The sequence below is a fragment of the Larus michahellis genome, unplaced genomic scaffold, assembly GCF_964199755.1.
Source record: "Larus michahellis unplaced genomic scaffold, bLarMic1.1 SCAFFOLD_85, whole genome shotgun sequence".
Lineage (NCBI taxonomy): Eukaryota > Metazoa > Chordata > Aves > Charadriiformes > Laridae > Larus > Larus michahellis.
In genome coordinates this window covers 23,396-38,515 of record NW_027436106.1, presented here as the reverse complement: position 1 = coordinate 38,515, position 15,120 = coordinate 23,396, and the positions used below count along the sequence as shown (strand labels likewise).

The 15,120-nt window shown below is 67.0% G+C and overlaps 2 protein-coding genes across 4 annotated transcripts; both read left to right on the top strand.

Moving 5' to 3' along the window:
* The first annotated feature begins 291 nt into the window (after positions 1-291).
* Positions 292-6,523, top strand: LOC141736936 (protein CutA-like). 2 transcript variants are annotated; one of them, XM_074571605.1, is made up of 7 exons: positions 292-366; positions 1,308-1,353; positions 3,151-3,374; positions 3,952-4,011; positions 4,139-4,184; positions 5,448-5,497; positions 5,604-6,523. In XM_074571605.1, exons 2-7 carry the CDS (start codon positions 1,336-1,338, stop codon positions 5,701-5,703), a joined length of 498 nt encoding a protein of 165 aa, XP_074427706.1. In that variant the 5' UTR covers positions 292-366; positions 1,308-1,335; the 3' UTR covers positions 5,704-6,523. The 2 variants fall into 2 exon arrangements, with proteins under 2 accessions (XP_074427706.1, XP_074427707.1); XM_074571606.1 differs by lacking the exon at positions 1,308-1,353 and having other exon boundaries at positions 299-366.
* Positions 6,524-8,343: 1,820 nt separating this feature from the next.
* On the top strand, positions 8,344-14,392 carry LOC141736935 (protein CutA-like). Of its 2 annotated transcripts, XM_074571603.1 has the most exons (7): positions 8,344-8,430; positions 9,373-9,418; positions 11,029-11,252; positions 11,965-12,024; positions 12,149-12,194; positions 13,316-13,365; positions 13,472-14,392. In XM_074571603.1, the coding sequence occupies exons 2-7, from the start codon at positions 9,401-9,403 to the stop codon at positions 13,569-13,571; spliced, it is 498 nt and encodes a 165-aa protein (XP_074427704.1). In that variant the 5' UTR covers positions 8,344-8,430; positions 9,373-9,400; the 3' UTR covers positions 13,572-14,392. The 2 variants fall into 2 exon arrangements, with proteins under 2 accessions (XP_074427704.1, XP_074427705.1); XM_074571604.1 differs by lacking the exon at positions 9,373-9,418 and having other exon boundaries at positions 8,348-8,430.
* The last annotated feature ends 728 nt before the right edge of the window (positions 14,393-15,120 follow it).

Below are 15,120 nucleotides of genomic sequence, written 5' to 3'. Positions count from 1 at the left end.
TGTCCCCATCCCAGTGCTCCCAGTGCCCCCACTGTCCCCGTCCCAGTCCCTCCCAGTGTCCCCCGGGTCCCCGGCCCAGTCCCTCCCAGCGCTCCCAGCTCTCGCTGGGGGGGTCCGTGACCCCCCCCCGCGCGCTCACTCTCGCGCTCGCTCTCACTCACTCTCACTTTCACTCCCCCCCACCCCGCCCCCACGTGACCCCTCAGCCCTCCCCCCCCCCCCCCCCGGCTTCCGGCTTCCGGCTTCCGGCCGCGCGCTGACGCGGGGGGGGGAGGGGCGGGGCCGCGGTGAAGCGCGCGGGAGGGGAGGGGGCGGGGCCCGGCGGGTCACGTGGGGGCGGCGGCCCAGCGGCGCGCGCGGCGGCGGGTACGGGGGGGGCTGCGGGGGGGGGGGGGCGCAAAATAGGGGTCTGGGGGGCGATATATGGGGCTGGGGGGGCGATATATGGGGCTGGGGAGCGATATAGGGGACAGTATGTGGGACGGAGGGGCGGTATATGGGGCTGGGGGGTCAGTATGTGGGACGGAGGGGCGGTGTATGGGGCTGGGGGGGGTCAGTATATGGGGTGGGGGGTCAGTACATGGGGCTGGAGGGGTGGTATATGGGGCTGAGAGCAGCATATGGGTCTGGGAGGGCTGTTTATGGGTCTGGGGGGGGTGTATATGGGCCGGGGGGGTGACATAGGGGGCTGGGGGGCAATATATGGGGGCTGGGGGGCAATTTTGGGGGGCTGAGAGCAGCATATGGGGCTGGGGGGGCAATATAGGGGGCTGGAGGAGTCGTATATGGGGCTGGGCAGGTGCTACAGGGGGTTTGGGGCTGCATATGGGGCGGGGGGACAATATTGGGGGGCTGAGAGGGCTACATATGGGGCTGGGGGGGTGCTATATGGGGCTGAGAGCAGCATGTGGGGCTGGGGGGGCACTATAGGGGGCTGGGAGCAGCATGTGGGGTTGGTGGGGTTGTATATAGGGCGGGGGGGGCAATACTGGGGGCATGAGAGCAGTATATGGGGCTGAGGGGGCAGTATGTGGGGTGGGGGGGCAATATAGGGGGCTGGAGGGGTGGTGTAATGGCGCTGGAGGGGCATTCTATGGGGCTGGGGCTCTGTATATAGGGTTGGGGGGGCTGGTCTATGGGGCTGGAGGGGTCCTGGGGGGCAAGAGTGTGGCGGGGGCAGGGGGGAGGGGCCAGCCATGGGGCAGCTCCAGTGCCGTGGGGGGGCTATGGGGCAGCTGTAGGGCTGGGGGGGGCCGTGGGGCGGCCGTGGGGCAGGCGTTGTCCCCTGACGGCCGCTCTCCCGGCAGGAGGGGACGGCACCGGCTCCCCCCCCCCATGAAGTTGGCCTTTGGTGTGAGTACCTGCCCCGGGGGGGGGGGCTTATCGCGACAGAGAGGGGGCATATCGCGACGGGGGGGCCCATGTCGCAACAGAGGGGGGACATATCATGATGGGGGGGCCCGTATTGTGACAGAGAGAGGACGTATTGTGACACAGAGGGGGCATATCATGACGGGGGGGCCATATCGTGACACAGAGGGGGCATATCGCGACGGGGGGGCCCATGTCGCAACAGAGGGGGGACATATCATGATGGGGGGGCCCGTATTGTGACAGAGAGAGGACGTATTGTGACACAGAGGGGGCATATCATGACGGGGGGGGCCCATATTGCGACACAGAGGGGGCATATCGCGACAGAGAGGGGTTGTATCATGACGGGGGGGTCATATCGTGATGGGGGAGGGGGGATGTCGCGACAGCGGGGGGTGTGGTGACGTGCTGGGCCTGGTGGGGCGGGGCCGGGTGTCGCGACATAGCGAGTGTCGTGACGCGGTGCCACTGTGGGTGTCTGGGTGTTGGGTATCGTGACACGGGGGGGGCAGCTGTCATGATATGCCGGCTATCGCGACAGAGTGGGGATCGTGGTGTTGCAGCGCCAGGTATCGCGACGTGCTGGGTATCGCGACACTGTGACTATCACGACGGCGCGCGTGGCTGTCACGACGCGCCGGGGCTCTCGGTGCTCAGGGCCGCTATCGTGACGTGCCGGGGGATATCGCGACATGCCAGGATTTGTGACATGGCGGCGCCGTGAGCAGCTGTCGTGACATGGCAGCTATCGCGATGTTTCGCAGCGCCTGCGCCGGCTGTTGCAACACTCTGGCTGTCACGACATGGTGGCTGTCGTGACATGGCCGTATTGTGACACGGTGGCTATCGTGACGTGGCACTGTCATGACATGGTGGCTCTTGGGAAGTGGTATTGGGACATGGCGGGTATCGCGACAGGGCGGGTCTTGTGACATGGTGGCTGTCGTGACACGGTGGCTGTCGTGACGTGGGCGTCATGACAGGGTGAGTGTCGCGACAGGGCGGGTCTTGTGTCACAGTGGTATTGTGACACGGCGGCTGTCGTGACATCGGTATCGTGACAGGGTACCTATCGTGACATGATGGGTCTTGTGACACGGTGGTATCATGACATGGTGGCTGTCGTGACGTGGGTATCGCGACAGGGTGTGTGTCATGACACGGCGGGTCTTGTGTCACAGCGGCTATCGTGACGCAGCGGCTATCGTGACACAGCGTCTATCGAGCCACGGTGTCTATCGCGACGCAGTGTCTATCGTGCCACGGTGTCTATCATGACATGGTGTCTATCATGACACAGCGGCTATCATGCCATGGCAGCTATCGTGACACAGTGACTGTCGTGACGCAGTGGCTATCGTGACGCGGTGGCTGTCGCGACACAGCAGCTATCGTGACACAGTGACTGTCGTGACGCAGTGGCTATCGTGACGCGGTGGCTATCGCGACACAGCAGCTATCGTGACACAGTGACTGTCGTGACGCAGTGGCTATCGTGACGCGGTGGCTGTCGCGACACAGCAGCTATCGTGACACAGTGACTGTCGTGACGCAGTGGCTATCGTGACGCGGTGGCTATCGCGACACAGCAGCTATCGTGACACAGTGACTGTCGTGACGCAGTGGCTATCGTGACGCGGTGGCTATCGCGACACAGCAGCTATCGTGACACAGTGACTGTCGTGACGCAGTGGCTATCGTGACGCGGTGGCTGTCGCGACACAGCAGCTCTCGCGACATGGCGGGTGGCGTGACGGGGGGCGCGTGTCCCCGCAGGTGCTGGCGCTGGCGCTGGTGACGGTGACGGTGACGCCGCGGCTGACGGCGCTGGGCCGGCGGCTGCTCTCCATGGCCACGGGCCACCCCCCCCCCGGGGACGGCCCCAACGACCCCCGTGACCCCCGTGACCCCGGTGACCCCGGTGCCCCCTACCAGCCCGGCAGCCTCTCGGCCGCATTCGTCACCTGCCCCAACGAGACGGTGGCCAAGGAGCTGGCACGGTGGGGACCCGGGGACACGGGGGGGAGAAGGGGGGGGCACGGGGACACCGGGGGGGACAATGGTGGGGACACGGGGGGGGGGACACAGCGGGGGACACACACGGGGGGGACACGGGGACAGCGGGGGGGGGACAATGGCAGGGACATGGGGGGGACACATGGGGACACGGGGATAGCGGGGGGGGGCAATGGTGGGGACACAGGGGGGGACAGGACATGGGGGGCACACGGGGGGACATGGGGGGGACAGACGGGGGGGACATGGAGACAATGGGGGGGGAACAGGGGGGGGGACACAGAGGGGGGGACAAGGGGACACCAGGGGGACATGGTGGGGGGGCGACAGGGGTGACATGGGGGGGGCACAGGGGTGACACTGCGGAGACAGGGGACATGGGGGGGGACACACAGGGGACCCCGCGGGGGGACGGGGGTGACACTGCGGGGGGTGACACGGGGGGGGGGGTGACACAAGGAGGGGACACTGGGGGGGACAGGGGTGACGCTGGGGGGGGGGTGATGCCTCGGGGGGGGTTGGGGGGGCACAGGGGGGTGACAGTGTCCCCGCTGTCCCCAGGGCCATGGTGACGAAGCGCCTGGCCGCCTGCGTCAACGTCCTGCCCCACGTCACCTCCATGTGAGTGGGGACACGCCGGGGGGGGGGGGGGGGGGGACATTGGGGACATCTCGGGGGGGGGGGACACACACGAGGTGACGGCCCCCTCCATGTCCCCCCCCCTGTCCCCTGTGTCCCCCCCCCGCAGCTACGAGTGGAAGGGGAAGGTGGAGGAGGACAGCGAGGTCCTGCTGGTGAGTGTCACCGCTGTCCGCAAAGTGTCCCCAAAGTGTCCCCGGGGTGTCCACGGTGTCCCCAAAGTGTCCCCAGGGTGTCCCCAATGTCCCCGGGGGTGTCCCCGGCTGTCGTCGGTGTCCCCAGGGTGTCCATGGTGTCCCCAAAGTGTCCCCGGGGTGTCCCCAATGTCGCCAGGGTGTCCCCGGGGTGTCCCCGGGGTGTCCCCAATGTCCCCAGGGTGTCCATGGTGTCCCCAAAGTGTCCCCAGGGTGTCCCCAATGTCGCCAGGGTGTCCCCGGGGTGTCCCCGGGGTGTCCCCAATGTCCCCAGGGTGTCCATGGTGTCCCCAAAGTGTCCCCAGGGTGTCCCCAATGTCGCCAGGGTGTCCCCGGGGTGTCCCCAGGGTGTCCCCAATGTCCCCAGGGTGTCCCCAATGTCCCCGGGGTGTCCATGGTGTCCCCAAAGTGTCCCCAGGGTGTCCCCAATGTTCCCGGGGTGTCCCCAGGATGTCCATGGTGTCCCCAAAGTGTCCCCGGGGTGTCCCCACTGTCCCCAGGGTGTCCCCAGTGTCCCCGTTGTGTCCCCGGTGTCCCCTGGGTCTCCCTGATGTCCCCATGGTCCCCAGGGTGTCCCCGTAACGTCCCCATGATGTCCCCCATGTCCCCCTTGTGTCTCCAATGTCCCCATGATGTCCTCAGTGTGTCCCCAATGTCCCCTGGGTCTCCCTGACATCCCCATGGTCCCGGGGGTGTCCCCACAATGTCCCCATGGCGTCCCCAATGTCCCCAGGGTGTCCCCAATGTCCCCAGGGTGTCCCCGATGTCCCAGGGGTGTCTCCATGGTGTCCCCAATGTCCCCAGCACATCCCAAAGGTCTCCCTGGGGTGTCCCCGTGATGTCCCCGGCGTGTCCCCATGATGTCCCCGGTGTGTCCCCGTCTCTCCATGATGTCCCCAGTGTCCTCATTGTGTCCCCAACGTCCCTTGGGTCTCCCTGATGTCCTTGTGGTCCCCAGCGTGTCCCCCTGGTGTCCCCATGGTGTCCCCAGTGTCCCTGAGGTGTCCCCATGGTGTCCCCAGTGTCCCCAGTGTCCCCATTGTGTCCCCAATGTCCCCTGGGTCTCCCTGACATCCCCATGGTCCCGGGGGTGTCCCCACGGTGTCCCCCTTGTGTCCCCGATGTCCCCGTGGTGTCCCCAATGTCCCCAGCGTGTCCCAAAGGTCTCCCGGGGCTGTCCCCGGGGTGTCCCCGATGTCCCCAAGTGTCCCCTCATCCCCCCAGATGATCAAGACCCGCAGCTCCAGAATCCCGGCGCTGGCCGAGTTCGTGCGGTGAGACCCGGGGGGGGGCGGAGCGAGGGGTGGGGTGACATTGGGGGGGGGGGTGACAGTGTGACCCTGACACCCCCCCCCCCGTGTCCCTGTGTCCCCCCCCCAGGTCCGCGCACCCCTACGAGGTGGCCGAGGTGGTGGCCGTGCCGGTGACACAGGGGAACCCCCCGTACCTGCGCTGGGTGGGGGACAGCGTCCCCCCCTGAGCCCCCCCCCGCCCGGAACGGGGAAGGGGGGGCCCCCAAAATTGGGGGGGGCACCCCAAAAATGGGGGGGGCCCGAAGATTTGGGGGGGGGACGGGACACCCACACAAATTTGGGGACACTCACGGAGGGGAGGGACCCCCAGGTCTGGGGACCCCCACAAAGGGGGGGGGGGAAACAAGACAAACTGGCGGGGGGGGACCGCAAAAATGGGGGGGGGACACAAATGGGGACACACACAAGGGGGGGGACACCCCAAATCTGGGGACACATTGGAGTGGGACCTCCAAATTGGGGGGGGGGAAATGGGGGGGAGCCCCAATTTGGGGGGGGGTCACATGCAAACTGGAGGGGGGGGAACCCCGAAATTTGGGGGGGGGGGGGCAAAATGGGAAGGACCTGGAAAATGGAGGGGGGGTGACAAATTGGGGAGGGGAACATGTAAATTGGGGGGGAGGCAAATTGGGGGGGGGGGGGGGCGCCCACGTAAATTGGGGGGGGCTCCCAAATCTGGGGGGGGGAGGACATAAAAATTGGGGGGGCCCCCCCTCCTAGATTTGGGGGGGGGGCACACACATGCAGATTGTGGGGTTGTGTCCCCCCCCCCAAAAAAAAATGGAGGGACCCCCCCAATTGAGAGGGGGAGCACACATGGGGACCCCAAATTTCGCGGGGGGGGTGCAGCCCCCCCCCCCAAACCACACGAGGCCGCGCTGCCCTTCAGCCATTTATTGTTGGGGGGGGGAGGGGGGGCACACACAAAGGGTGCCCCCCCCCGCCTTTAAATATCTCCATAATGATAAAAATAAACTTTTTTCGCTCAAAGCTGGGGGGGGGGAATTTTTTGGGGGGGGTGGCCCCCCTCAATTGTCCCGGGGGGGTGGTGGGGGGGGGTGTCACAGCATCCCGCCCCCCCCCCACTCCACCAGGTACTGGACGGTGCCGTCCAGCGTCACCCGCCGGGCCAGGACCCGGCTGGGACCCCCCCGCGGTGGGGGGAGGGGCCGGGGGGGGAGGGGGAGGGACCCGGGGGGGAGGGGGCGGAACCGGGAGGGGGGAGGGGGGTGGCTCAGAGGGCGGGGCCTGGAAGGGACCCCCCCCCCCCCGGTACCGGTGACACCGGCGAGAGCGGTGACACCAGTGGCACCAGTGACCCCAGTGACCCCAGTGACACCAGTATCACCTGTGGAACCAGTGACACCAGTGACACCAGTGACGCAAGATACCGGTGGCACTGGTGACCCCAGCGACCCCAGCAACACCAGTGCCACCAGTGACACCAGTGACACCAGTAGCACCAGTGACACGTCTCAGTGACACGGGGATCCCCAGTGTCTCCATCCCAGTGCCCCCAGTGTCCCCAAAGTCCCCATCCCAGTGCTCCCAGTAACCCCATCCCCCCACCCAGTGTCCCCAGTGCTCCCAGTCCTCTAATCCCAGCACGCTCCCAGTGCCACCAGTGTCCCCAGGGTCCCCATCCCAGTGCTCCCAGTGCCACCGGTGTCCCCCTCCCAGTGCTCCCCCAGGGTCCCACCATCCCGTCCCAGTACCTCCCAGTTGCTCCCAGTGCTCCCAGTGCCCCGAGCACCCCCGTCCCAGCGCCTGCCAGCGTCCCCCAGCCCCTCCAGTGCTCCCAGTGTCCCCACCCCAGTGCTCCCAGTAACTCCGGTCCCCATCGTCCCATCCCAGTGCCTCCCAGTTGCTCCCAGAGCTCCCAGTGCCCCATACCAGTCCACCCAGTGTCCCCATCCCAGTCCTCCCAGTGCAACGAGTGTCCCCATCCCAGTGCCACCACTGTGTCCCCCCAGTCCTCCCAGTGTTCCCATCCCAGTGCTCCCAGTGCCCCCACTGTCCCCATCCCAGTGCCACCAGTGTCCCCATCCCAGTCCTCCCAGTGTCCCCATCCCAGTGCCCCCACTGTCCCCATCCCAGTGTCCCCCAGTGTCCCCGTCCCAGTGCCACCAGTGTCCCCCAGTGTCCCCATCCCAGTGCCCCCACTGTCCCCATCCCAGTGCCACCAGTGTCCCCCAGTGTCCCCATCCCAGTGTCCCCACTGTCCCCATCCCAGTCCTCCCAGTGTCCCCATCCCAGTGTCCCCCAGTGTCCCCGTCCCAGTCCCTCCCAGTGCAACGAGTGTCCCCATCCCAGTGCCACCACTGTGTCCCCCCAGTCCTCCCAGTGCTCCCATCCCAGTCCTCCCAGTGTCCCTGTCCCAGTGCCCCCACTGTCCCCATCCCCGTGTCCCCAGTGTCCCCCAGTGTCCCCCTCCCAGTGCTCCCAGTGCCCCCACTGTCCCCGTCCCAGTGCCACCAGTGTCCCCGTCCCAGTCCTCCCAGTGTCCCCGTCCCAGTGCCCCCACTGTCCCCGTCCCAGTGTCCCCACTGTCCCCCAGTGTCCCCATCCCAGTGCTCCCAGTGCCCCCACTGTCCCCGTCCCAGTCCCTCCCAGTGTCCCCCGGGTCCCCGGCCCAGTCCCTCCCAGCGCTCCCAGCTCTCGCTGGGGGGGTCCGTGACCCCCCCCCCACGCGCTCACTCTCGCGCTCGCTCTCACTCACTCTCACTTTCACTCCCCCCCACCCCGCCCCCACGTGACCCCTCAGCCCTCCCCACCCCCCCCACCCCGGCTTCCGGCTTCCGGCTTCCGGCCGAGCGCTGACGCGGGGGGGGGGGGAGGGGCGGGGCCCGGCGGGTCACGTGGGGGCGGCGGCCCAGCGGCGCGCGCGGCGGCGGGTACGGGGGGGGCTGCGGGGGGGGGGGGCGCAAAATAGGGGTCTGGGGGGCGATATATGGGGCTGGGGGGGCAGTACATGGGGCGGGGGAGCGATATAGGGGACAGTATATGGGGCAGGGGGGGCGTTATATGGGGCTGGGGGGTCAGTATGTGGGACGGAGGGGCGGTGTATGGGGCTGGGGGGGGTCAGTATATGGGGTGGGGGGTCAGTACATGGGGCTGGAGGGGTGGTATATGGGGCTGAGAGCAGCATATGGGTCTGGGAGGGCTGTTTATGGGTCTGGGGGGGGTGTATATGGGCCGGGGGGGTGACATAGGGGGCTGGGGGGCAATATATGGGGGCTGGGGGGCAATTTTGGGGGGCTGAGAGCAGCATATGGGGCTGGGGGGGCAATATAGGGGGCTGGAGGAGTCGTATATGGGGCTGGGCAGGTGCTACAGGGGGTTTGGGGCTGCATATGGGGCGGGGGGACAATATTGGGGGGCTGAGAGGGCTACATATGGGGCTGGGGGGGTGCTATATGGGGCTGAGAGCAGCATGTGGGGCTGGGGGGGCACTATAGGGGGCTGGGAGCAGCATGTGGGGTTGGTGGGGTTGTATATAGGGCGGGGGGGGCAATACTGGGGGCATGAGAGCAGTATATGGGGCTGAGGGGGCAGTATGTGGGGTGGGGGGGCAATATAGGGGGCTGGAGGGGTGGTGTAATGGCGCTGGAGGGGCATTCTATGGGGCTGGGGCTCTGTATATAGGGTTGGGGGGGCTGGTCTATGGGGCTGGAGGGGTCCTGGGGGGCAAGAACTGTGGCGGGGGCAGGGGGGAGGGGCCAGCCATGGGGCAGCTCCAGTGCCGTGGGGGGGCTATGGGGCAGCTGTAGGGCTGGGGGGGGCCGTGGGGCGGCCGTGGGGCAGGCGTTGTCCCCTGACGGCCGCTCTCCCGGCAGGAGGGGACGGCACCGGCTCCCCCCCCCCATGAAGTTGGCCTTTGGTGTGAGTACCTGCCCCGGGGGGGGGGGCTTATCGCGACAGAGAGGGGGCATATCGCGACGGGGGGGCCCATGTCGCAACAGAGGGGGGACATATCATGATGGGGGGGCCCGTATTGTGACAGAGAGAGGACGTATTGTGACACAGAGGGGGCATATCATGACGGGGGGGCCATATCGTGACACAGAGGGGGCATATCGCGACGGGGGGGCCCATGTCGCAACAGAGGGGGGACATATCATGATGGGGGGGCCCGTATTGTGACAGAGAGAGGACGTATTGTGACACAGAGGGGGCATATCATGACGGGGGGGGCCCATATTGCGACACAGAGGGGGCATATCGCGACAGAGAGGGGTTGTATCATGACGGGGGGGTCATATCGTGATGGGGGAGGGGGGATGTCGCGACAGCGGGGGGTGTGGTGACGTGCTGGGCCTGGTGGGGCAGGGCCGGGTGTCGCGACATAGCGAGTGTCGTGACGCGGTGCCACTGTGGGTGTCTGGGTGTTGGGTATCGTGACACGGGGGGGGCAGCTGTCATGATATGCCGGCTATCGCGACAGAGTGGGGATCGTGGTGTTGCAGCGCCAGGTATCGCGACGTGCTGGGTATCGCGACACTGTGACTATCACGACGGCGCGCGTGGCTGTCACGACGCGCCGGGGCTCTCGGTGCTCAGGGCCGCTATCGTGACGTGCCGGGGGATATCGCGACATGCCAGGATTTGTGACATGGCGGCGCCGTGAGCAGCTGTCGTGACATGGCAGCTATCGCGATGTTTCGCAGCGCCTGCGCCGGCTGTTGCAACACTCTGGCTGTCACGACATGGTGGCTGTCGTGACATGGCCGTATTGTGACACGGTGGCTATCGTGACGTGGCACTGTCATGACATGGTGGCTCTTGGGAAGTGGTATTGGGACATGGCGGGTATCGCGACAGGGCGGGTCTTGTGACATGGTGGCTGTCGTGACACGGTGGCTGTCGTGACGTGGGCGTCATGACAGGGTGAGTGTCGCGACAGGGCGGGTCTTGTGTCACAGTGGTATTGTGACACGGCGGCTGTCGTGACATCGGTATCGTGACAGGGTACCTATCGTGACATGATGGGTCTTGTGACACGGTGGTATCATGACATGGTGGCTGTCGTGACGTGGGTATCGCGACAGGGTGTGTGTCATGACACGGCGGGTCTTGTGTCACAGCGGCTATCGTGACACAGCGTCTATTGCGATGCGGTGTCTATCGCGACGCAGCGTCTATCGCGCCACGGTGTCTATCATGACATGGTGTCTATCATGACACAGCGGCTATCATGCCATGGCAGCTATCGTGACGCGGTGGCTATCGCGACACAGCAGCTATCGTGACACAGTGACTGTCGTGACGCAGTGGCTATCGTGACACGGTGGCTATCGTGACACAGTGACTATCGTGACACAGTGACTGTCGTGACGCAGTGGCTATCGTGACGCGGTGGCTATCGCGACACAGCAGCTATCGTGACACAGTGACTGTCGTGACGCAGTGGCTATCGTGACGCGGTGGCTGTCGCGACACAGCAGCTCTCGCGACATGGCGGGTGGCGTGACGGGGGGCGCGTGTCCCCACAGGTGCTGGCGCTGGCGCTGGTGACGGTGACGGTGACGCCGCGGCTGACGGCGCTGGGCCGGCGGCTGCTCTCCATGGCCACGGGCCACCCCCCCCCCGGGGACGGCCCCAACGACCCCCGTGACCCCCGTGACCCCGGTGACCCCGGTGCCCCCTACCAGCCCGGCAGCCTCTCGGCCGCATTCGTCACCTGCCCCAACGAGACGGTGGCCAAGGAGCTGGCACGGTGGGGACCCGGGGACACGGGGGGGAGAAGGGGGGGGCACGGGGACACCGGGGGGGACAATGGTGGGGACACGGGGGGGGTGGGGACACGGGGGGGTGGGGACACAGCGGGGGACACACACGGGGGGGACACGGGGACAGCGGTGGGGGGACAATGGCAGGGACATGGGGGGGACACATGGGGACACGGGGACAGCGGGGGGGGGCAATGGTGGGGACATGGGGGGGACAGGACATGGGGGGGACACGGGGGGACATGGGGGGGACAGACGGGGGGGACATGGAGACAATGGGGGGGGAACAGGGGGGGGGACACAGAGGGGGGGACACGGGGGGAACAGGGGGGGGGACACAGAGGGGGGGACACGGGGGGACATGGGGGGGACAGACGGGGGGGACATGGAGACAATGGGGGGGGAACAGGGGAGGGGACACAGAGGGGGGGACAAGGGGACACCAGGGGGACATGGTGGGGGGGCGACAGGGGTGACATGGGGGGGGCACAGGGGTGACACTGCGGAGACAGGGGACATGGGGGGGGACACACAGGGGACCCCGCGGGGGGACGGGGGTGACACTGCGGGGGGTGACACGGGGGGGGGTGACACAAGGAGGGGACACTGGGGGGGACAGGGGTGACGCTGGGGGGGGGGTGATGCCTCGGGGGGGGTTGTGGGGGCACAGGGGGGTGACAGTGTCCCCGCTGTCCCCAGGGCCATGGTGACGAAGCGCCTGGCCGCCTGCGTCAACGTCCTGCCCCACGTCACCTCCATGTGAGTGGGGACACGCCGGGGGGGGGGGGGGGGGACATTGGGGACATCTTGGGGGGGGGACACACACACGAGGTGACAGCCCCCTCCGTGTCCCCCCCCCGTCCCCTGTGTCCCCCCCCCGCAGCTACGAGTGGAAGGGGAAGGTGGAGGAGGACAGCGAGGTCCTGCTGGTGAGTGTCACCGCTGTCCCCAAAGTGTCCCCAAAGTGTCCCCGGGGTGTCCACGGTGTCCCCAAAGTGTCCCCAGGGTGTCCCCAATGTCCCCGGGGGTGTCCCCGGCTGTCGTCGGTGTCCCCAGGGTGTCCCCAGGGTGTCCATGGTGTCCCCAAAGTGTCCCCAGGGTGTCCCCAATGTTCCCGGGGTGTCCCCAGGGTGTCCATGGTGTCCCCAAAGTGTCCCCAGGGTGTCTCCGGGGTGTCCCCGGGGTGTCCCCAATGTCCCCGGGGTGTCCATGGTGTCCCCAAAGTGTCCCCAGGGTGTCCCCAATGTTCCCGGGGTGTCCCCAGGATGTCCATGGTGTCCCCAAAGTGTCCCCGGGGTGTCCCCACTGTCCCCAGGGTGTCCCCAGTGTCCCCGTTGTGTCCCCGGTGTCCCCTGGGTCTCCCTGATGTCCCCATGGTCCCCAGGGTGTCCCCGTAACGTCCCCATGATGTCCCCCATGTCCCCCTTGTGTCTCCAATGTCCCCATGATGTCCTCAGTGTGTCCCCAATGTCCCCTGGGTCTCCCTGACATCCCCATGGTCCCGGGGGTGTCCCCACAATGTCCCCATGGTGTCCCCGATGTCCCTGGGGTGTCCCCATGGTGTCCCCCATGTCCCCAGGGTGTCCCCGATGTCCCAGGGGTGTCTCCATGGTGTCCCCAATGTCCCCAGCACATCCCAAAGGTCTCCCTGGGGTGTCCCCGTGATGTCCCCGGCGTGTCCCCATGATGTCCCCGGTGTGTCCCCGTCTCTCCATGATGTCCCCAGTGTCCTCATTGTGTCCCCAACGTCCCTTGGGTCTCCCTGATGTCCTTGTGGTCCCCAGCGTGTCCCCCTGGTGTCCCCATGGTGTCCCCAGTGTCCCTGAGGTGTCCCCATGGTGTCCCCAGTGTCCCCAGTGTCCCCATTGTGTCCCCAATGTCCCCTGGGTCTCCCTGACATCCCCATGGTCCCGGGGGTGTCCCCACGGTGTCCCCCTTGTGTCCCCGATGTCCCCGTGGTGTCCCCAATGTCCCCAGCGTGTCCCAAAGGTCTCCCGGGGCTGTCCCCGGGGTGTCCCCGATGTCCCCAAGTGTCCCCTCATCCCCCCAGATGATCAAGACCCGCAGCTCCAGAATCCCGGCGCTGGCCGAGTTCGTGCGGTGAGACCCGGGGGGGGGCGGAGCGAGGGGTGGGGTGACATTGGGGGGGGGGGTGACAGTGTGACCCTGACACCCCCCCCCCCGTGTCCCTGTGTCCCCCCCCCAGGTCCGCGCACCCCTACGAGGTGGCCGAGGTGGTGGCCGTGCCGGTGACACAGGGGAACCCCCCGTACCTGCGCTGGGTGGGGGACAGCGTCCCCCCCTGAGCCCCCCCCCGCCCGGAACGGGGAAGGGGGGGCCCCCAAAATTGGGGGGGGCACCCCAAAAATGGGGGGGGCCCGAAGATTTGGGGGGGACGGGACACCCACACAAATTTGGGGACACTCACGGAGGGGAGGGACCCCCAGGTCTGGGGACCCCCACAAAGGGGGGGGGGGAAACAAGACAAACTGGCGGGGGGGGACCGCAAAAATGGGGGGGGGACACAAATGGGGACACACACAAGGGGGGGGACACCCCAAATCTGGGGGCACATTGGAGTGGGACCTCCAAATTGGGGGGGGGGGAAATGGGGGGGAGCCCCAATTTGGGGGGGGGTCACATGCAAACTGGAGGGGGGGGAACCCCGAAATTTGGGGGGGGGGGGGGGCAAAATGGGAAGGACCTGGAAAATGGAGGGGGGGTGACAAATTGGGGAGGGGAACATGTAAATTGGGGGGGAGGCAAATTGGGGGGGGGGGGCGCCCACGTAAATTGGGGGGGGCTCCCAAATCTGGGGGGGGGAGGACATAAAAATTGGGGGGGCCCCCCCTCCTAGATTTGGGGGGGGGGCACACACATGCAGATTGTGGGGTTGTGTCCCCCCCCCAAAAAAAAAATGGAGGGACCCCCCCAATTGAGAGGGGGAGCACACATGGGGACCCCAAATTTCGCGGGGGGGGTGCAGCCCCCCCCCCCCCCAAACCACACGAGGCCGCGCTGCCCTTCAGCCATTTATTGTTGGGGGGGGGAGGGGGGGCACACACAAAGGGTGCCCCCCCCCGCCTTTAAATATCTCCATAATGATAAAAATAAACTTTTTTCGCTCAAAGCTGGGGGGGGGGGAATTTTTTGGGGGGGGTGGCCCCCCTCAATTGTCCCGGGGGGGTGGTGGGGGGGGGTGTCACAGCATCCCGCCCCCCCCCCACTCCACCAGGTACTGGACGGTGCCGTCCAGCGTCACCCGCCGGGCCAGGACCCGGCTGGGACCCCCCCGCGGTGGGGGGAGGGGCCGGGGGGGGAGGGGGAGGGACCCGGGGGGGAGGGGGCGGAACCGGGAGGGGGGAGGGGGGTGGCTCAGAGGGCGGGGCCTGGAAGGGACCCCCCCCCCCCGGTACCGGTGACACCGGCGAGAGCGGTGACACCAGTGGCACCAGTGGCACCAGTGACACGCGTGATACCAGTGACACCAGTGACCCCAGTGACCCCAGTGACACCAGTATCACCTGTGGAACCAGTGACACCAGTGACACCAGTGACGCAAGATACCGGTGGCACTGGTGACCCCAGCGACCCCAGCAACACCAGTGACACCAGTGACACCAGTGACACCAGTAGCACCAGTGACACGTCTCAGTGACACGGGGATCCCCAGTGTCTCCATCCCAGTGCCCCCAGTGTCCCCAAAGTCCCCATCCCAGTGCTCCCAGTAACCCCATCCCCCCACCCAGTGTCCCCAGTGCTCCCAGTCCTCTAATCCCAGCACGCTCCCAGTGCCACCAGTGTCCCCAGGGTCCCCATCCCAGTGCTCCCAGTGCCACCGGTGTCCCCCTCCCA

What these genes read in the sequence shown, in the direction of transcription:
- LOC141736936 (XM_074571605.1), top strand. An exon ending in CTGCCCCACGTCACCTCCAT is followed by an intron (nt 4,012 to 4,138) that starts GTGAGTGGGGAC and finishes CCCCCCCCGCAG; the next exon opens with CTACGAGTGGAAGGGGAAGG. An exon ending in AGGACAGCGAGGTCCTGCTG is followed by an intron (nt 4,185 to 5,447) that starts GTGAGTGTCACC and finishes TCATCCCCCCAG; the next exon opens with ATGATCAAGACCCGCAGCTC.
- LOC141736935 (XM_074571603.1), top strand. An exon ending in GTGGCCAAGGAGCTGGCACG is followed by an intron (nt 11,253 to 11,964) that starts GTGGGGACCCGG and finishes CGCTGTCCCCAG; the next exon opens with GGCCATGGTGACGAAGCGCC. An exon ending in CTGCCCCACGTCACCTCCAT is followed by an intron (nt 12,025 to 12,148) that starts GTGAGTGGGGAC and finishes CCCCCCCCGCAG; the next exon opens with CTACGAGTGGAAGGGGAAGG.